The sequence below is a fragment of the Pan troglodytes genome, chromosome 18 (assembly GCF_028858775.2).
Source record: "Pan troglodytes isolate AG18354 chromosome 18, NHGRI_mPanTro3-v2.0_pri, whole genome shotgun sequence".
Classification (NCBI taxonomy): Eukaryota; Metazoa; Chordata; class Mammalia; order Primates; family Hominidae; genus Pan; species Pan troglodytes.
In genome coordinates this window covers 70,695,426-70,716,885 of record NC_072416.2, presented here as the reverse complement: position 1 = coordinate 70,716,885, position 21,460 = coordinate 70,695,426, and the positions used below count along the sequence as shown (strand labels likewise).

General features: G+C 43.1%; 1 protein-coding gene across 1 annotated transcript in view; it reads right to left on the bottom strand.

Moving 5' to 3' along the window:
- PKD1L3 (polycystin 1 like 3, transient receptor potential channel interacting) overlaps nucleotides 1-21,460 on the bottom strand; it is an 80,983-nt gene that overhangs the window by 35,257 nt on the left and 24,266 nt on the right. Inside the window, exons 12-17 of the mRNA XM_511095.6 lie at nucleotides 18,901-19,094; nucleotides 15,438-15,668; nucleotides 13,472-13,573; nucleotides 12,703-12,881; nucleotides 9,308-9,454; nucleotides 525-721 (exon numbers count right to left, since the gene is read on the bottom strand). Of these exons, the coding sequence (XP_511095.4) occupies nucleotides 525-721; nucleotides 9,308-9,454; nucleotides 12,703-12,881; nucleotides 13,472-13,573; nucleotides 15,438-15,668; nucleotides 18,901-19,094 (1,050 nt within the window). The remainder of the gene's footprint in view (nucleotides 1-524; nucleotides 722-9,307; nucleotides 9,455-12,702; nucleotides 12,882-13,471; nucleotides 13,574-15,437; nucleotides 15,669-18,900; nucleotides 19,095-21,460) is intronic.

The window sequence follows — 21,460 nt, the reverse complement described above, 5'->3', positions numbered from 1 at the left end:
TGCCACACACTTTTTTTTAATCCCCGAGACGGGGTTTTGCTGTCACCCAGGCTGGAGTGCAGCGGTGCAATCTCGGCTCACTGCAACCTCCGCCTCCTGGGTTTAAGCAATTCAACCATCAGATCTCATGAGAACTCACTATCATGGGAAAAGCATGGGAGAAACTGCCCCCATGATCCAGTCACCTCCCAGCAAGTCCTCCCCCCGCCCCAACACAGGGGGATTACAGTTGGACGTGAGATTTGGGTGGGGACACAGAGCCAAACCATATCACACAACATGATTCTGTTTCTTTCTAATCCTGAAAGTAAGGGTAGTGGAGTTTAGTAAAAGTATTGCATAGTGGGCTGGGCATGGTGACTCATGCCTGTAATCCTAGCACTTCAGGAGGCTGAGGCAGGAGGACTACTTGAGGCCAGGAGTTCTAGACCAGCCTGGGTAACAGAGCAAGACCCTGTCTCAAAAAAAAAAAAAAAAAAAAGGATTGCTTACTACAAACAACACACATCAGGGCTCATCCATACTTTGCTCATCTCTCTTGGCAGTGGTGCTGTTTATCTTCCAGAACATAACATTGATGACCATGTTGCAGAGTAGCAGTGTCATGCAGCAAGATAGCCGTTGGACCCTTGTAAACTGGTTCCAGGGATGCCGAGTTGCAATTGAAAGCCACAGATAATCCTGGGTGAACTTTTCCACAATCATGGAGGAAAACAGATGTCTGAAAAGAGAAATCAGAAGAGGAAATACATGAGATTTTATTCTGAAAGTGCACCAGTTTAAGATGTGATTTGCCCAGCAACAAGCGACGTAGCAACTCCCAAGCCTATATTCAACACCTCTGTGAATAAGCTTTCAGATATTTTAATTCTTTTTTATTTTAAATTCTTTTACCATCATCCGAATGTGTCCATGTAAGATTCTTTTGTTGTTTTAGGATAAAAGGTTGTTGAGGATAATTTATATGCTATGCGAGTTTAAAATTAAAAATGGTTGTTTTAGCTTTATAAGAGTTTTGATGAATCTTTTACTCTTCAAAAGTTTACATTAAACTTCTGCTCAAAATAGTTTGGTAAATTCATACTCTGAGCACTTTCTCTACTCCAAATATGGAGGAACTATAAATAATATATAAAAAGAAAGAACCAAAAAGACTTTGCTGGGCTTAAACACAAAATAAACCTTTTCTGAGGAAGAGAAGCAGAATGAGAAAACAAGGTGGTGAGAGTGAGGTAGAAGCCACAGGATTACTGAGCTCCAGACCCGGAGGAAGGTAGTACAAAAGTGGGAGTTTGACTTTTGTACAGTAACTGAAACTAAAAATGATTCACTGGGTGCAGAAAAGGGAGGGACAAAGCCAACTTCATTGCTAGAAGCCAGTGTTGAGCCTGGAGCTCATGAAAGGATACTTGAAAACAAAAAAACCTCTGTAGGGCTACACATTTATAGTAAGGAGGTGAGAAAAAAAGGACAGCTTCATGACCGGGAACTGAGTCAAGAGATCCAAGGCTCATGACAAGATCTGCAATACTCCTAGTTTCATTAATTTCATTGAAAAATAGGAGCTCCAAGGTCCCATATAATAAGGCCCAGTTCTAGACTAGAGATGTGAAGGGTTGGAATGAAAACAGTAGCAAAACCAGTCACGGGTGGTGTTTATGGTGGAAGGGGTGGAAGGGATGGTATGTGTGTGTGTGTGGAGGTGCAGTGGCAGGGAGAGGAGTGGGAGGGAGAGGGAAAGTAATAATCCAGCCCAAAAGAAATTAATTTAATGGGACCCAGGAGGCAGAGGTTGCAGTGAGCTGAGATCGCACCACTGCGCTCCAGCCTGGGCTACAGAGAGACTCCATCTAAAAAACAAACAAAAAAAGTGGTGTATATAAACACACACACATAACGGAATATCATTTAGGTTTTTGTTTTTGACACAGGGTCTTGCTGCATCACCCAGGTTGGAGTGGAGTGCAGTGGTGAGATCTCAGCTCATTGCAACCTCCATCCCCCTGGCTCAAGTGATCCTCCCACCTCAGTGGTGTGCAGGTGCACACCACTACACCTAATACAGGTTACCTGTATCCCCACCCAAATCTCATCTTGAATTGTAGTTTCCAGAGTCCTCTCCTCTGTCATGGGAGGAACCAGGTGGAGATAACTGAATCATGGGGTCAGTTTCCCCCATCCTGTTCTTGTGATACTGAGCGAGTTCTCACAAGACCTGATGGTTTTATAAGGTGCTCCCCACTTCACTGGGCACTCATTCTCCTTGTTGCTGCCATGTGAAGAAGGATGTGTTTGCTTCCCCTTTTGCCATGATTGTAAGTCTCCTGAGGCCTCCCAAGCCATGATTAACTGTGAGTCAATTAAACTTCTTTCCTTTACAAATTACCCAGTCTTAGGTACGTCTCCATAGCAGCATGAGAATAGACTAAATATAACACCTGGCTAAATTTTGTATTTTTTGTAGAGATGGAGTTTTACCATGTTGCCCAGGCTGGTCTCGAACTCCTGAGCTCAAGTGATCCACTTGTCTCAGCCTCCCAAAGCGCTGGGATTCCAGCTGTGAGCCACTGCACCTGGCCCATCATTTAGCTTTAAAAAGGAAGGAATTTTTTTTTTTTTTTTTTTTTTTTTGTGAGATGGAGTTTCACTCTTGTCAACTAGCATGGAGTGCAATGGCCTGATCTTGGCTCACTGCAACCTTCACCTCCCAAGTTCAAGCAATCCTTCTGTGTCAGCCTCCCAAGTAGCTGGGATTACAGGCACCCACAGCCATGCCTGGCTAATTTTTGTATTTTTAGTAGAGATGGAGTTTCACCATGTTGGCCAAGCTATCTCAAACTCCGGACCTCTGGTGATCCACCCGACCTGGCCTCCCAAAGTGTTGAGATTACAGGTGTGAGCCACCGCACCCGGCCCAAAAAGGAAGGAAATTCTTGCACATGCTACAACATGAATGAACCTTGAGGACATTGTGATAAATGAAATAAGCCAGTCACCGACAGACAAATACTGTACGGTTCTGCTTACATGAGGAATGTGAAGTAACGAAATTTATAGAAATAGAAAGAATAGTTGCCAAGGGTTGGAAGGGGGAGGAAACAGGAAGTTGTTCAATGGGTGTAGAGTTTCAGTTTTGCAAAGTGAAAAAGCTCTGGAGCTCTGTTGCACAGCAGTGTCAATATATATACTACTACTGCACTACACACTTAAAAATGGTGAAGATGGTAAATGTTATGTGTTTTTACCGTAATTTTAAAAGTTGTAAAAATAGTGTAAACATACACATAAATAAATATATAGATTGCAACTCTTCTGCCTTAAAAAATAACTACATGCAGCAGTGATTAAGAATCTATATGATGGACACACAACGCATGAAGATGTAATTTGTATGACAACAATAGCACAAAAGAGTGGGAAAGGAACTGAGCTATAGGAGTGAAGTTTTTGTATACTATTGAAATTAAGTTGATAGTAATCCAGCTAGGTTTTCATAAATTAGAATTTTAATTATAATCCCCAGGGGAGGCATAAAGAAAATAATTTAAAAATATATAGTAAAAGATATGACAAAAGAATACGGTAGACTAGAAAATATCCATTTAACACAGAGTAGGCAGTGATGTCCTCTGGGAGATTCTATGCCAGTAGGTGTGGGTAACTGTTGAACCCCATTTGTGATGGTGATTAAAAAAAAGGCAGTGATAAAGAAACAGAGGAACAAAAAAGATACAATACGTATAGAAAACAAATAGCAAAATGGCAGATATAAACCTCACCTTATTAGTAATTATATCAAATGTAAATAGGTTAAACTCACAAATTAAAAGATAGAGATTGGCAGAATGGACCAAAAAAATGCCTAATCCAACTGTATTCTGTCTACAAGAGACATAATTTAGATATGAAGACACAAATGAATTGAAATTAAAAGGATGGGCCAGTAGTGGTAGCTCACACCTGTAATCCCAGCACTTTGGGAGGAGAAGGTGGGAGGATCATTTGAGGTCAGGAGTTCGAGACCAGCCTGGCCAACAAGGTGAAACCCCATCTCTAAAAAAATACAAAAATTAGCAAGGCATGGTAGCACGTGCCTGTATTTCTAGCTACTCGGGAGGCTAAGGCAGGAGAATTGCTTGAACCCAGGAGGTTGCAGTGAGCCAAGATCAAGCCACTGGACTAAAAAGATGGAAGAAGGTATTCCATGTAAACAACAATCAAAAAAGGGCTGGAGTGGCTATACTCATATAGGCCAAAATATACTTCAAGACAAGAATTACTACTAGAGCCAAAGACATTTTATTAAAGGGTCAATTACGAAGATAAATTCATCTGTGCTGTCTTCTTACAAGCCAAGTGGAAGTGTTGCTAGCCAGCCATATAGCTGTCACAGTGTTTCTACTTAGGAACTGCTCCACAGGCAGAAGACAATGTATTAAAATCTTCAAAGTGTTAAGGGAAAAATAACAAAAAATTTCTATCCAGTTAAATAGCTAACTATGAGTCAAGAGTAAAGATGGACACACACACACTTCTCATCAGAACTATTAAAAGAGCTACTTCAACAAGGAGAAAAAAGCCCAGAGTAATGATAAGAAATACAGAAAACTGGCTGGACGTGGTAGCTCATGCCTGTAATCCCAGCATTTTGGTAGGCCGAGGTGAGTGGATCACCCTGAGGTCAGGAGTTTGAGACCAGCCTGGCCAACATGGTGAAACCCCAACTCTACTAAAAATAGAAAAATTAGCCAGGCGTGGTGGTGGGCGCCTGTAATCCCAGCTACTCAGGAGGCTGAGGCAGGAGAATCACTTGAATCCAGGAGGCGGAGATTGCAGTGAGCCGAGATCATGTCACTGCACTCCAGCCTAGGCAATAGAGCAAGACTCTATCTCAAAAAAAAAAAAAAAAAAAAGTCGGGCACGGTGGCTCACACCTGTAATCTTAGCACTTTGGGAGGGTGAGGCGGGTGGACTGCTTGAGCGCAGGAGTTTGAGACCAGCCTGGGCAACAGAGTGAAACCCCATCTCTAATAAAATACAAAAAATTAGCCAGGCATGGCAGCGTATGCCTGTAATCCCAGCTACTCCGGAGGCTGAGAAAGAATTGCTTGAACGTGGGAGGCAGAGGTTATAGTAAGCCGAGATTGCACCACTGCACTCCAGCCTGGATGACAGAGCAAGACTCCCGTCTCAAAAAAAAAAAAAAAAGACACGAAAAGAAAACAGAAAACTAGGCTGGGCGCGGTGGCCCTCACCTGTAATCTCAGCACTTTGGGAGGCCAAGGTGGGTGGATCACCTGAGGTCAGGAGTTTGAGACCAGCCCGACCAACATGGAGAAACCCGTCTCCACTAAAAATACAAAATTAGTCGGGCATGGTGGCGCATGTCTGTAATCCCAGCTGCTCGGGAGGCTGAGGCAGGAGAATCACTTGAACCTGGGAGGTGGAGGTTGTGGTGAGCTGAGATCGTGCCATTGTACTCCAGCCTGGGCAACAAGAGCAAAAATCCGTCTCAAAAACCAACCAACTAAACAAACAAAAAACAAAGAATACAGAAAACTAGAATAAACAGAGAAATTGATATTATTTATTTAATTAACTGTGAAATATGAAAGGAAAAACCTTTTTTGTGCATCTAAAAACAAAATGGTAAAACCATAACACTAGAGAGTAATTTAAAACATGGGAATTGGGAGAGAGGTTACTCAAGAATGGTTAAAGCATTGCTAATTCTTTGTCATGTTCAGGCAGAAGAAACATTCTTCTTAGAAAATATGGAGAAAAAGTGTGTTAAAAATTAAAAGTAACCAATAAAAAGAATTAGAAGAGGAAGAGGAGGAACAGAAGCAGGAAGTGGAAAAACAAGAGGAGAAAAAGGAAAAAATACAATGTACAGTTTCTAAACCAGCAAAGATTAAAAATACAAGAAGTGGTCAGGCATGGTGGCTCACACCTGTAATCCTAGCACTTTGGGAGACCAAGACATGCAGATCACTTGAGCCCAGGAGTTCAAGAACTAGCTTGGGCAACATGGTGAGACTCTGTTTCTACAAAAATAGTTTTAAAATTAGCCAGGCATGGTGGCACACACCTGTAGTCCCAGCTACTCAGGAAGCTGAGGTGGGAGGATCACCTGAGGCTGGCGAGGTTGAGGCTACAGTGAGCTGTGATCATGTCACAGCACTCCAGCTTGGGTGACAGAGCAAGACCCCATCTGAAAGAAACAACCAACTAGCCAACAAACCAAGAGGCAGAGAACCTTAAAAAAAAAAAAACAAAAAAAACTACAAAACCTGTCAATTTGACAATGTGGAAAGTAGATAAAGGAAAGAGAATGGATTATAACAAATAATGCAAAATAATATGGTAAATTAAGTCCAAATGGATTGGTAATCATAGTTAATGTAAACATATTAAACTCATGTATTAAAAGAGATTATTAGATCTGGTTTTTTAAACATCCAGTTATATGTTGCTTGCAAGACATAACTCTAAGCAAAACCATAAAAAGGGCTGAAAGTAAAAAGATAAGAACAAACAATAGAAATAATATCAGTATGTCAACTTTCTTTAGTTAATATAAAATGGAATTTAAGATACAAAGTGTCAACAGGATCAAAGGGAGACCTATATAATAAAAAAAAAAATGTATCCAGAAGAAATAACAAACATACACTTAAATGCTCCTAATAAACATCCAATAGACATATAAAATATGTCTATACGGTAAAAACTTACATAACTGAAGGAGAATTAAACTCACAGTCATTCCTCTATTGGAAACACAGAGATTAAACAGATAAAAAATCACATTTCTGCAACAAAAATGAGTATGTTTGAATAAATATGTCTATATATGTTTTAAAAATACTAGAACTTTGGATGCAATGGTGTATGCCTGTAATCCTAGCTACTCGGGAAGCTGAGGTGGGAGGACTGCTTGAGCCTAGGTGTTTGGGAGCAGCTCGGGAAACACAGTGAGACCCTATCTCAAAAATCAAAACAAAACAAACCTAGAACTGTATCAGGTCTAGGGAGGGGAAATAGTATTCGCTACCCCTTAAGTTTTGGTGAAGAAGAGAAAATTTCTACCAGTTTATTCCTATACACAAGCAACACACAATTTAAAACATATATTTTTGGTTTGTTTTTTAGAGACAGGATCTCATTTTTTTTCCCCCCACTTCTTGCTGAGAGTCCATGATTTTTAGTTTCAAGACTTATTTGTTTTCTCTGTTTTGTTTTGAGATGGAGTCTTCACTCCTTCGCACAGGCTGGAGTGCAGTGGCGTGATCTCAGCTCACTGCAGCCTTGACCTCCCAGGTTCAACTTCCCTGCCTTAGCCTCCCCAGTAGCTGGGACTACAGGCGTGCACCACTGCGCATGGCTAACTTTTGTATTTTTGGTAGAGAAGGGGTTTCACCATGTTGGCCAGGCTGGTCTCGAACTCCTGACTTCAGGTGATCTGCCCACCTCAGCCTCCCAAAATGTTGGGATTACAGGAGTGAGACACCGTACCTTGGCCCTTCCCCTTGAATCTGATTTTCAAAGTTAGGACATAAAAGGCTAAAGCCCCTACTTAGTTCTGTTGAACTGCCCATTCTGGAGGGAGACAGCCACCCCTATGAAAAATGCCACTCTCTTGAGGTTGCCACGCAGAAGCCATACATAGGTGCTTTGTTCACAGCCACAGATGAGCTCTCAGTTGACAGCCAGCGCCCCCTGCTGACCTTGTGAGCGAATCATTTTTGGAAATCTAACACAGAAGAGCTTACAGATGAGTAACAGACCCAGCCAGAATGAAAGATCCCAAGGGAAAACTCCCCAGCCATGGCCTCACTGAATTTCTGACCCACAAAACCAGGAGAAAAGTAACATGGTTGTTTTAATCCACTCAGTTTTGGGAGTAATTTCTTATATGCCGCAATTGTAATTGGAGCAGATCTGAATAAAGAAATACACATTTCTTGTTTGTTCTGGGAGTCAAGTACCAGAAGAAACAGTTCCATGTTTTTTTGCCTTTAGGCATTTTAATGTAAGGACGTGGTGTTTGGTTGATAGAGCCACTGAGGCTGGAGCACAGTGGCTGTATCTCGGCTCACTGCAACTTCCACTTCCTGGGTTCAAGCCACTCTTCTGATTCAGCCTCCCAAGTAGCTGGGACTACAGTCTCATGCTACCACGTCTGGCTAATTTTTGTACTTTTGGTAGAGATGGGGTTTTGCTATGTTGGCCAGGCTGGTCTCAAACTCCGGGCCTCAAGTGATTTGCCCACCTCGGCCTCCCAAAGTGCTGGGATTACAGGTGTGAGCCACCATGCCCGGCTAGGACATGGTGTGTGGGCCTCTTACAATCATCTTGTTCCCATGAGGAAAAAGCCGAGAGCCCTAATATTGAACCAGAAAGCTGAAGATAAGAAGAAGGTCAGATAGCAGAGGTATATTCTCCTAGGAATATTCTCATCTTTAGCATTCAGGAGACATAGAAAGATACATGGATACCTAGAAAGATACAGAAGTTGATATGTACATTATACCGTTCTCCTGGTCTGTGAATTCACCAGTACATTGCTTCAATTATTTTGGTTTACTAGCATCTTTGCATTTTTTGAGATGGAGTTTCGCTCCGTTGCCCGGGCTGGAGTGCAGTGGCAATCTTGGCTCACTGCAACCTCTGCCTCCCAGGTTCAAGCAGTTCTCCTGCCTTAGCCTCCCGAGTAGCTGGGATCACAGGTGTGCACCACCACGCCTGGCTAATTTTTGTATTTTTAGTAGGTCTTGCTATGTTGGCTAGGCTGGTCTTGAACTCCTGACCTCAAGTGATCTGCCTGCCTCAGCCTCCCAAAGTGCAGGGATTGCAAACATGAGTCACGGTGCCCGGCCAGTTTACTAGTGTCTTTGAAAGTCAGTTGAAGGCTACAGCCCTCTAATACTTTCCTTTATTTTTATATTTTGTTCTCATAAATATTTGCATCATAGAAGTAGTGGTATCCTTTTTATATTCCATTGATCTGAGTGATTCTTTTATTCCTAGATATCTTAGTAAATTTATAAATGATTCTCTAGGTAAACAGTTTCAGAAAATAAGGGCAATATTTATAATTTTTATACTGCGAATCTCTTTTTGTCTTCCTTCTGATTTTTAAGGTAATGGTTACACCATTTACAACCACAACAGTAATGCTTATGTATGTTTGAAATAATACATTAATAAAATGTTAATTTGCATTAAAAACAATTCAATCATGAACAATTCAATTAATAGTGAACATCAATATTCACTGTTAATAGTAATTTTCCAACAGTACCTAAAGGAAAAGAGCTCTCTCTTTGAAACTGGGATGAAGACCCGGTCAAGCTCACAGTCTCCGAGGTCCACAGCCAGCCAGCAATTGCACAGGAAATGCCACTTCCTCTTAACTGCCATGTCACAGACAATTACCTGGCTGACATACCTATAGTAAAATGAAGATAACCACGTTAGGGAGATGGGCTTGAATCAGTTGTCTGTAGTAAGACGTAATCTCAGACCATTAGTAAACTGTCCAAGTAAATGAACTGTTTCATTGCAAGGCAAGAACTAAGGAAAGGAAGGAAAGTTGAGGCCAGACATGGTGATGCACACCTATAATCCCAGCACTTCGTGAGGCTGAGGCAGGCGGATTGCTTGAGCTCAGGCATTTGAGCACAGCTTGAGCAACGTGGCAAAATCCCAACTCTACAAAATATATAAAAATTAGCTGGGCGTGGTGGTGTGCACCTGTAGTCCTGAGCTACTTGAAAGGCTGAGGTGGAAGGATTGTTTGAGCCCGGGAGGTCAAGGCTGCAGTGAGTTGAAATTGCACCACTGCATTCTAGCTTGGGTGACAGAATGAGACTCTGTCAAAAAAAACAAAAAGAAAATAGAGTAGATCTTATCTTTCCTTTCCCAACTTCTAAGGGAGTTCATGTACCAGACACCAGACTGCAAACCTTTCTCACCTATGAATAGATCAGTATGTATCTACACATTTTATAACCTTTCTCTGTCCCATATGTGACAATGGCTTGCCACCTTTTCAAATATCCCATCTGCCTTTCATCATCAGGGGGCATAAATGGGGTGTAGTCTTTATCATTTACATTAATGACTTCTCACTCTACTTAGTCTCATCTCCGCTTCACAGGCCTCATCTCCACTTCACAGAGCCATAGGCCCTGAGAGCTCATCCTTTTCCCAACCACAGTGTTTTATCACTAATTTCTCCGCTAACTTCAGCCGTTCACACCCCTGTCCTCTGGGACACCTGATTATTCAACCTGTTTGATTTCACCTCACAACTATTCGGCAAACCTCCTCCTTTACTGTAATGATGCTATTTTCCCCAAGGGTCTGTGTTTGTCATGAAACCACTTAAATTTCTCTCGTCAAAATCTTTTTTTTTTTTTTTTTTTGAGACAGAGTCTCACTCTCTTGCACAGGCTGGAGTGCAGTGGTGTGATCTTGGCTCACTGCAACCTCCACCTCCCAGGTTCAAGCAATTCTCCTGCCTCAGCCTCCCAAGTAGCTGGGACTACAGGAAGGAGCCACCGCGCCCGGCTAATTTTTGTATTTTTAGTAGAGATGGGGTTTCACTGTGTTATAGCCAGGATGGTCTCGATCTCTTGACCTCGTGATCTGCCCGCCCTGGCCTCCCAAAGTGCTGAGATTAGAGGTATGAGCCACTGTGTCTGGCCTATACATTCTTTATGTACAGCTTCTTTCACTAAGCATAATTTAAAAAAATTCATCCACGTAGTCATATGTAACAATCGTTTTCTTTTCATTGAGTAGTATTACATTGAATCAATACACTAACATTTGTTTATTCATTCAATAGACATTTGTGATGTTTTCTGTTTTGGGCTACTAATAAAGCTGCTATGAATATATGTGTACAGGTCTTGCAGTGGACACGTTTTTGTTTATCTTGGGTAAATACCTATGAGTGTGATTTCTGGGTCACGTGGTCAGTGTATGTTTAACTTCACAAGAAACTGGCAAGCTGTTCTCTGAAGTGGCCATACCATTTTACACTCTCACTAGGGGCGTGTGAGTGTTTCAGTTGCTCCCCATCCTCCCCTAAACTTGGTTTTGTGAGAATTTTTTTTTTTTTTTGGAGATGGTCTCACTCTGTTGCCAGGTTGGACTGCGGTGGCACCATCTCTGCTCAACGCAATCTCTGCCTCCCAGGTTCAAGCAATTCTCCTGCCTCGGCCTCTCGAGCAGCTGGGATTACAGGCATTTACCACCATGCCCGGCTAATTTTTGTATTTTTAGTAGAGACAGGGTTTCACCATGTTGGCCAGGCTGGTCTCGAACTCCTGACCTCAAGTGATCTGCCCGCCTCGGCCTCCCAAAGTGCTGGGATTACAGGCGTGAGCCACTGTGCCTGGCCTTTTGTGAGAGTTTTTAATTTAAGCCATTCTGATGGATGGCTAGTGCTGTCATTTTCATTTACTGATGACTAACCACGTTGAACATCTTTTCAAGTGCTTACTATACATTATTCAGCTTTTTAAATAAAACGGGAAGGATGGTTTACAAGCTGATTTGTGCATACTGGAACAGAATGGAAGCAGCAAGGAAGTTATTAGGCTCTACCAGCCCAGTGGCTGGTATGTCTAGCTAGGGGGAAAAATGTATTTTGCTAACAAATTTAGGCAGACCGTATGCTCTTTGTGGGTGGGCAACATGTGGCAACAGATTGAGTGCCTGAGCCTTAAGACTTCTACTTCATTTTTCTCTTTTTTCCTAACTCCAAGGAACCAGTAATCCTCATTCTTAATTAATTGTATCATCTACTTTCTCTAGCACCTCTCCTAATTCTGGGTGCTGCTGAAGGAAGATACTGAATCATTCAAACCTAACACGTTAGGTTCAAGGACTTTATCATCGTCTAGTTATTTCTCTAACTCCTTAGGCACATCTCATACAGTAATTCTTTCTCCTTCCTTAAGATCTTGACTTTTTTTTTTTTTTTTTCCTTCCCTCCGAGACAGGGTCTTGCTGTTGCCCAGGCTGGTGTGCAGTGGTGCAGACATGCTCACTGCAGCTTCAACCTCCGAGGCTCAAGTTATCCTCCCACTTCAGTCTCCTGAGTAGCTGGGATTATAGGTGCACACAACCATGCCTGGCGATTTTTTTTGAATTTTTTTTTTGTAGAGGTGGGGTCTTCCTATGTAGCTCAGGCTGTTCTCAAACTCCTGGCCTCAAGTGATCTTCCTGCCTTGGCCTCCCAAAGTATTGGGATTACAGGCGTGAGCTGCTGTGCCCTGCCCTTAAGCTCTTAAATTTGACTCAAAGTTTGACTGTCAGTAGATAGTTGTTTACTAAAGTTAGTCTTTAAGGATATTTTTTCATATTTAGAAATACTTTTAATTTGTGGCACTTTCAGGCAATATTTCATGGTGTTATTTGCTGTTCACAATCATGACATTTAATGAAAATGAGATTAGAGAAAACAAAGCATCTATTATTCTACTATCCAAAAAAAATCACATTGTTAATCTCTCACACTTCTTTCCAGGGCTTATTCTGTGTAGACAGCTTTGAAACTGAAATCTAATAGTCATTTGTTACTATTTGGCTCAAAGCTTTACTGTGATTTATTGTGGTGATCTGCTTTCTTCTCTCTTGGATCCACAAAGCAGCAGCAACAGCCAACAGGATGTAAGTACTCACCAGGAGGGACTGACGCCAGAATTGTCATGCCAGAGCCGAAGGCTGTGCAGGTCCCCTAGAGAGGTCCAAGTGGTGAGAAGGAAGACATCCAGGCCCCCTCGTTCAAAGACTGTCTTCTGGGGGTCACAGAGGTGATGGGGCTCACTCCGTCCCTCTGATCCATAGAGGGTGATGACAACCTACAATGAGATAGGGAAAGATAAAATATAAGGAATTTTAACACAATTCTTTGGGTTTATCCCTAAGGAGAAAGACGAAGACATAGAAAACTATTTAGATCAAGTATTTCGGATCTTAGACAAGCATAGATAATTCTTCATATATGCAGTATAGATATATTTTTTCTGACACGAAGTCTTGCTCTGTCACCCAGGCTGGAGTGCAGTGGTGTGATCTTGGCTTAGTGCAACCTCTGCCTCCCAAGTTGAAGCAATTTTCGTGCCTCAACCTCCTGAGTAGCTGTGATTATAGACATGGGCCATCACGCTCAGCTAATTTCTGCATTTTTAGTAGAGAAGGGTTTTCACCTTGTTGGCCAGGCTGGTCTCAAACTCCTGACCTTAGGTGACCTCCCCACCTTGGCCTCCCAAAGTGTTGGGATTAAAGGCGTGAACCCCCATGCGCGGCCCACATGTACAGTTTAGAACTAGAAAATACCAATCTCTAGTCTCTTTCAAAGTGCTATTGGTTGCCAGGATATCACCAACTCAGAGTGTGTCTCATGTGGCAGAAGACACAAGGCAATGTGAAAAACATTTATTTCATTAACCTTAGCTGTTGTAGCAGCCCTTCTTCGATATCCGGTGTAGACCTGAATAAGGTAGTGAAAATGAGCGCTGGGGTCATTATCAGCCAGGACGGTGACCTTCACCTGCAAGAAAAGCAGAACCATGCAACTTACTAGGCCTCCACTTGGTATAGTTCCTGCCTCCTCCAGCTGAGGAGCAGGAGGATGAAACTCCGGCAGGTGTCTGGCAGCCCTGCAGAAAGCAGGGCTGAGGTGTGGGCAGCAGACAGACACATGAGCAGACCTAAGTCACTAAAGTGGGGATGAAGCCTGAACCTCCAGGGCCTGTGCCTCTCAAGTGAAACAGTCATAGAATCACCCGATCAGGTCTTGGGACTCTAAATCCTTCCACCTCCTTCCCACTTAGGTACAGTCACCAGATAACAGAGAATACCCAGCTAAATCTGCATTTCAGATAAACTATGAATAATTTGGGACACACTTACACTAACGATGCACTATTCATTTAAAATGCAAATTTAACTAGGTAGCCTGTATTTTTGTTTACTAATGCTGACAACCCTACACCCAGGGCATCAAGAAGTGAACACTTGGCGTATTCTAGAATTTCCAAGTGCAAGAAAACATAGGAAGAACAAACACATGGAAAGAAGAGGCTGTCAAAAGATTTTTGTTTTAAAAAACATGCCATATAAATTTCTTGTATATTATAGTTGTAGTCTTATTTTTTGAGACGGAGTCTTACTATGTTGCCCAGGCTGGAGTGCAGTGGTGCATTCTTGGCTCCCTGCAACCTCTGCCTCCCAGGTTCAAGTGATCCTCCCACCTCAGCCTCCTGAGTAGTTGGGACTACAGACATGCACCACCACAGCCGGTTAATTTTTGTATTTTTAGTAGAGACAGGGTTTCACCATGTTGGCCAGGCTGGTCTTGAACTCTTGACCTCAAGTGATCCACCTGCCTCGGCCTCCCAGTGTGCTGGGATTATAGGCGTGAGCCACCTCACCCGGCCAGTTACATTAAGTTACAATTTGATTTACATATAACTTTTTTTTTTCTGAGACAGAATCTCACTCTGTCGGTCAGGCTGGAGTGCAGTGGGGCGATCTCGATCTCAGCTCACCGCAACCTCTGTCTCCTGGGCTCAAGCAATTCTCCTGCATCAGCCTCCCGAGCAGCTGGGATTACAGGCACATGCCACCATGCCTGGCTTATTTTTGTATTTTTAGTAGAGATGGAGTTTCATCATGTTGGCCAGGCTGGTCTCAAACTCCTGACCTCAGGTGATCCACCTGCCTCGGCCTCCCAAAGAGCTGGGATTACAGGCGTGAGCCACTGCACCCGGCCAAGTTACATGTAACTTTCATATCCAATGTATAAAGTAAGATAAACTTGCATTTGACTTTAGTTAAGCTCTCTAGGTCTTTTCTTTTTCTTTTTGGAGACTGGGTCTCTGTTGCCCAGGCTGGAGTAAAATGGCACAACAATAGCTCACTGCAGCTTCAAGGCTCCTGGGCTCAAGCGATCTTCCCACCTCAGCTGCCCAAGTAGCTGGGACTACAAGCATGCACCACCATGCCAGGCTCATTTTTTTTTTTTTTTTGGTAGTAGAGACAAGGTCTTGTTATGGTGGCCAGGCTGGCCTTGAACTCTTGAGCTCAAGTGATCCTCCTGCCCTGGCCTCCCCAAGTGTTGGAATTACAGGCATGAGCCACTACACCTGGCTAGTGTTTTCTTTTGGCTCATTCCTGTCCTAGAAGGAGTCCTGCAAGGTCCAATCTTGGAACCAAAGGAAAAAAAAAAATAGAAAAAGTTCTCAGGTCTTGAGACAGCAGACATGAAGATAAATTTAAGAAAAGTTTCACTTGAATTTCTATGCCTCCCAGTACCAGGCTTCCTGCTGCTTTTGACGAAGGTGTTTTTTCCCTCATCTTATTTAATTACTCAAGACATCATGGCAAATCTGTTGAAATCAAAGTCTCATTACCTTCTGCATATCTGCTTGATCCTTTTTCCGAGCCCACAAAACTGTGATCACATAAAATCCTAAAAGGCTGGCCAGCAGTGACACCCCAACAGGATTGTTGGTCACACGAAGGAACAGTTTGATCGTGTCTTCAACATTCACGGTCCTGGGCACGACAAAGAAGTCGCTGGCAAAGAAGGTCAGGTGGTTACAGAGACACTGTGTCCTCAGAATTGTGCTCTGTGGCCCAACCTGGAATTAGAATCAAGACTTTGATTCTAGTCGGACAGAGTGCTAAGGAGGGGACAGACATAAAACAAACACCAGCAATTTAGAGATGGAAAGAGGTACCTGGTTCTCTCATTCACAGCTGGTGAAGGCGTAAATTGATATAACCAATGTGGAAAGCAATTTAGCAACATCTAGTACAGCTGAAGCAGAACAAACTCTTTGAATCCTGCAATTCCAGTTCTGAGTGTATACATGTTCTAGGGGAACTGTGCACATGTGTATGAAGATATACGAAAAGGAATGTTTTGTCACCTTTGTCTATAATTATCAAAAATAGGAAACAACTTACATGTTCAATAGCAGAACATACAAATTAACAAGTACATAAGTAAGCAGAGGCAAACTGATGGAATTCTATACAGCAGTTAAAAATGAATGAATCAGCGGGTGTGGTGGCTCACATCTGTAATCCTAGCACTTTGGGAGGCTGAGGCAGGTGGATCACCTGAGGCTAGGAGTTTGAGACCAGCCTGGACAACATGGTGAAACCCCATCTCTACTAAAAATATAAAAATTAGCCAGGCTTGGAGGCGCATGCCTGTAGTCCCAGCTACTTGGGAGGCTGAGGCAGGAGAATTGCTTGAACCTGAGAGACAGAGGTTGCAGTGAGCCGAGATCACACCACTGCATTCCACCCTGGGCAACAGAGCAAGACTCTGTCTCCAAAATAAACAATAAATAAATATAAAAATTTTAAAAAATGGATGAATTAGAGGTAGATGTATCAACATGGATAAATGCTAAGTGAATAAAACAAGAGATATGTACAGTATAATGCCATTTGCACAAAGCCTAAGAAGCATGCAAAACACTTATTTATCTATTCATTGTCAGTTTCCCTCTCCAGAACGTCAGTTCATGAGGCTATTGTCTTGTTCACTGCTGTGTCTCTAGTTCCTAGACTTGGGCATGGCACGTAGAAGACACTCAATAAATATTCGGTGAAAGAATGAATTCCCCCCTCAAATTCAGGCCAGTAGTTACCCTTTGGTGGAAGGGAAGGAAGGAGAGAGACTAGAGAGGGATACACAGAGGGCTTCAATTATTCATGAGTGTTTTATTATTTAAGAAAATATGAAGCAGAGCAAAATACTAACTTTGATAAAGCTGAATGTGCATTCAATGTTTTTTATTATTCTTTATGGCTTTCCATATGTTGGAACATTTCTGCATAATATTTAAAAATATGTCAGTAGGTGATTACATGGAAGCTACCAATTCTGTGTTTGGTTTCGTGGGTGAAAAGCCTCCAGTACTGTCATTACGACTACTTATTTCCATGGCACAGAATTAAGTCCTGGAGGCCCAATCTAGTCTGCCTTTGGAAGAACTCTTGCGCTGTACTTGGGGCAGCTCAATTCCTTTCATGGAGTCCAAGCACTTCAACGTGCTTCAAGGAGGTGGGAAATATCCGATGCCTTCTGCAATCAACTGGTCTGTGCTGTGAGAGGAGAAAAGCTCTCAAGCTTCTCTACTCAAAGTATGGTTTCCCTAACAAGCAGCACTGGGATCAGCTGGGAGCTTGTTAGAAAGGCCTGACCAGAGCTACTGCTTCAGAATCTACATTTTAACAAACTGATTACAGATTTGCTTGATAGCCATTGTCCAGCTATGACTGCCTAAGGCTATGAATGGTGCAGATGCCTTCCTAAGAATCCTCTCTCTGTCATGCCTATAATTCCAGCACTTTGAGAGGCCAAGGCGGGCAGATCACCTGAGGTCGGGAGTTTGAGACCAGCCTGACCAACATGGAGAAACCCCATCTCTACTAAAAATACAGTAATTAGGCCGGGCACGGTGGCTCACACCTGTAATCCCAGCACTTTGGGAGGCCGAGGCGGGCGGATCACGAGGACAGGAGATCGAGACCATCCTGGCTAACACGGTGAAACCCTGTCTCTAATAAACATACAAAAAATTAGCCGGGCGCAGTGGTGGGTGCCTGTAGTCCTAGCTACTTGGGAGGCTGAGGCAGGAGAATGGCATGAACCTGGGAGGCAGAGTTTGCAGTGAGCCAAGATCGCGCCACTGCACCCCAGCCTGGCCGATAGAGCAAGACTGGTCTCAAAAAAAAAAAAAAAAAAAAAAAAAAAACAGAAAAAAACAATAATTAGCTGGGTGTGGTGGTGCATGCCTGTAATCCCAGCTACTGGGGAGGCTGAGGCAGGAGAATCGCTTGAGCCCAGCAGGGCAGAGGTTGCGGTGAGCCGAGATCATGCCATTGCACTCCAGCCTGGGCAACAAGAGCGAAACTCCGTCTAAAAGTAATCATCATCCTCCTCCTCCTCCTCCTTCTGGCCTCCCAAAGTGCAGGAGGGAGGACTGCTTGAGCTCAGAAGTTCAAGACCAGCATGGGCAACATGGCGAGACCCTGTCTGTTCAAAAATCTAAAACATTAGCCAGGCATGGTGGCACATGCCTGTGGTCCTCATTACTTGAAAGTCTGAGGCAGGCGGATCTTTTGAGCCCAGGAGGTTGAGGCTGCAGTAAGCCGTGATCATGTCACTGCACTCCAGCCTGAGGGACAGAATGAGATCCCACCTCAAAAAAAAAAAAAAAAAAAGAAAATTATCTTTCCTTCTCTTTCCAATCTAGATGGCACTTTCTCAGCTCTTTTTAGAACAGCTTGCTGATTTGCAAGACCTTACACGACATTCTTTGAGCAACCAAACCAGGACTTTCATCAGGCAGGATCTCACAGAATCACGAGTGTGCAAATATAATAGTGCTGGTTTAAAGCAGTTGGACACCAGGAACAAGGTGATAATTACAAAAGTGACAACCTGTCCTCACCTGGCCTGGAACGTAAAAGAATCTGAGAATGTATTTCTTGAGCTACGAAAGTTCTCTTTCGTTTAGCAAGAGGTTTCATTTTACCCACCCACAACATATTTAATACTTGTAGAACTTTATGGCTTCCACACGCTATTTTATCCACACTTGTCAGATCCACCCTGGACTGTGTTTGAGAAAGAAATCACAAAGATAAAGCACAAAGCTGCTCCTGCTTCGAAGAGGCACACTTGCCCTGCCCACCACACACAACCCTCCTCCCTCCTTTTGCCCAGGCAGAGTTATTTCAAACCACCTGATTATTTTTCTTTCTGGGCTGCCCCAAATGAGATAACGGATGCATTGGGCTTAACAGTGGCTATGGCAGGAGAGAGGCCCAAGAAGCGGCTCAGTTTCTTACTTGGCATCCGGCGCTGCTCCATGTCTGGTTGTGGATCTCCCAGTAGTAACACTGAGTGACGGCGGTGATGACCGAGACCAAGCTGGGTGTCTGCTGAGCACCCTCCTCCCTCTCACTCAGCACAGCTGTTATATAGTAGGTGCCAATCCCGTGCTGTAGATGCTCTGGAGTCAGCACCCACGTGTACTCCTCATCTTAGAACAAAGAAGAGTGCTTACTTGTATATCACATGGAACAAAAACACCATTGAACCTCTCTTCTAAAGGATCTATTATTAATATTTTACAAATGAGACCATGATAAAACTAGAGTCACAAATGATTTGAAAGAAAATGACCAGTGATACAATCCCGGGCTCTGGATTACTACTGTTCCAGTAAAGAACTATAGTCTTTTGGCCAGGTGTGGTGACTCACGCCTATAATCTCAGCACTTTGGGAAGCTGATGCGGGCGGATCACTTGAGGTCAGGAGTTCGAGACCAGCCTGGTGAACATGGTGAAACCCCATCTCTACTAAAAATACAAAAATTAGTGGGGTGTGGTGATGTGAGCCTGTAATCCCAGCTACTCAGGAGGCTGAGGCAGGAAAACTGCTTGAACTTGGGAGGTGGAAGTTGCAGTGAGCTGAAATCGCACCACTATACTCTAGCCTGGGCAACAGAGTGAGATTTTGTCTCAAAAAAAAAAAAAAATTATATTCTTCTGGTATGTGAACATGTGAACATTTAGGTCTAATGATTTAGAATGTATTACGAGGTTTAGAAAAACGAAATGAGCACATATCTAAGTTAGCAGATAGAAGACTAAGGTAACAAAAGAAACCCCAGGGTGAAGCAAAGATAGAGATAGGGTGGCTTCAGGAACAAAGCCCAGGACTGCACGCTAGGGACCGGAGGTCGGGCCTGGCTCTGTCACCAGCTGGCTGGTAGGGGCTAAGGTGAGTCATCCAGTCTCTCTGGGCCTCAGCTTTCTCATCTTTCAAATAGTCCTGTCTCTCAAAAAAAGGTTCCTGAAGGCCCCTTCCGGCTCTGAATGACATATCATTGCCAAGATCACCAAGAAAAACTGAGTCCATGGCCAGGCTCAGTGGCTCAGGCCTATAATCCAAGCACTTTGGGAGGTTAAGGCAGGAGGATTATTTGAGCCCAGGAGTTTGAGACCTAGCTTGGCGAACATGGCAAAACCCTGTCTCTACTAAAAACACAAAACATTAGCCAGGCATGGTGGCATACGCGCCTGCAGTCCCAGCTGCTTGGGAGGCTGAGGCATGAGAATCACTTGAGCCCAGGAGGCGGAGGCTGCAGTGAGTGGAGATCGCACCACTGCACTCCACCCTGGGCGACACAGTGAGACTCTGTCTCGAAACAGAAACAAAACTGAGTACACCTTTGGAATTGGGAAAGGGCCCGTTGGTAATTTCCACAGATTCTGTAGTGGGCAGCCCGGTCGTGAGCATTGCTGCCTCGGGGACTTTGCCTAAAAGCAAGAACTTAGAAGTGATTGTTCCTGTGTGAGTGGTGCCCATGAGAGAGCCAGAGAAAGTTCTTTCCAATATGGAAGGTGGTCATGGCGGGAGACTGTAGCATGCTTTCTCCATTCAGATTTTTCCCAACGTAAAAATAAATACAAAAGTGTAGCTCTTATTAAGACTTTTCAGTACTGTATTTAAAGTTGATACCCACAGAGCATGGTTTTGATCAAGTATATCTGGGCACTATTTATATATATCAGGAATTTTTATTTTTTAGAGACAGTGTCTTGCTCTGTCACCCAGGCTGGAGTGCAGTGGTATCATCGACACTCATTGTGGCTTTGAACTCCTTGGCTCCAGCAATCCTCTTGCCTCAGCCTCCCAAGTAGTTAGGACTACAGGTGCACGCCACCACGCCCGGCTAAATTTTTTTTTTTTTTTTTTTTGTGGAGACAGAGTCTCGCTCTGTTGCCCAGTCTGGTCTCAAATTCCTGGGCTTAAGTGATCCTCCTGCCTTGGCCTCTCAAAGTGCTGGCGTTACAGGGGTGAGCCACTACACCACGCCAGACATTTTTAACTGTAATGTTACGTCTCAGAAATTCTTAACTTTTCTAAACTACAATACATTCATTCTGATTTTATACCAAGGCATACTGAGATATCGTCAGGCCTTTCTTCCTCAAATCTAAGATTAGAAATAAAGTTGAAATACATAGGACATATTTCATATATAGTCATCTACAATATATAAATGTGAAGTATATGTAACTCATGGTGCTGTGAGCCTTACTTCTGCTGTGGGTCTCAACATGTCATTATGAAAATCTTCAACCATACAAAGAGAATTTTACAGGGAATAACCATATAACCATTAACTAGATTCTACAATTAACATTCTACTAAGTCTGCTTCCTTACATACATATCCTTATCCATCCTATAATCAATCTTTAAAAAAAAATGATTTTATGGTCACATGTGTCTACACATGTGGTAAAATCACACAGGACTCAATACACACACATACAGAAATGTGCTTGTAAACCTGGTGAAATCGGAATAAAATCAGTGATTGTATTAAAGTTATTT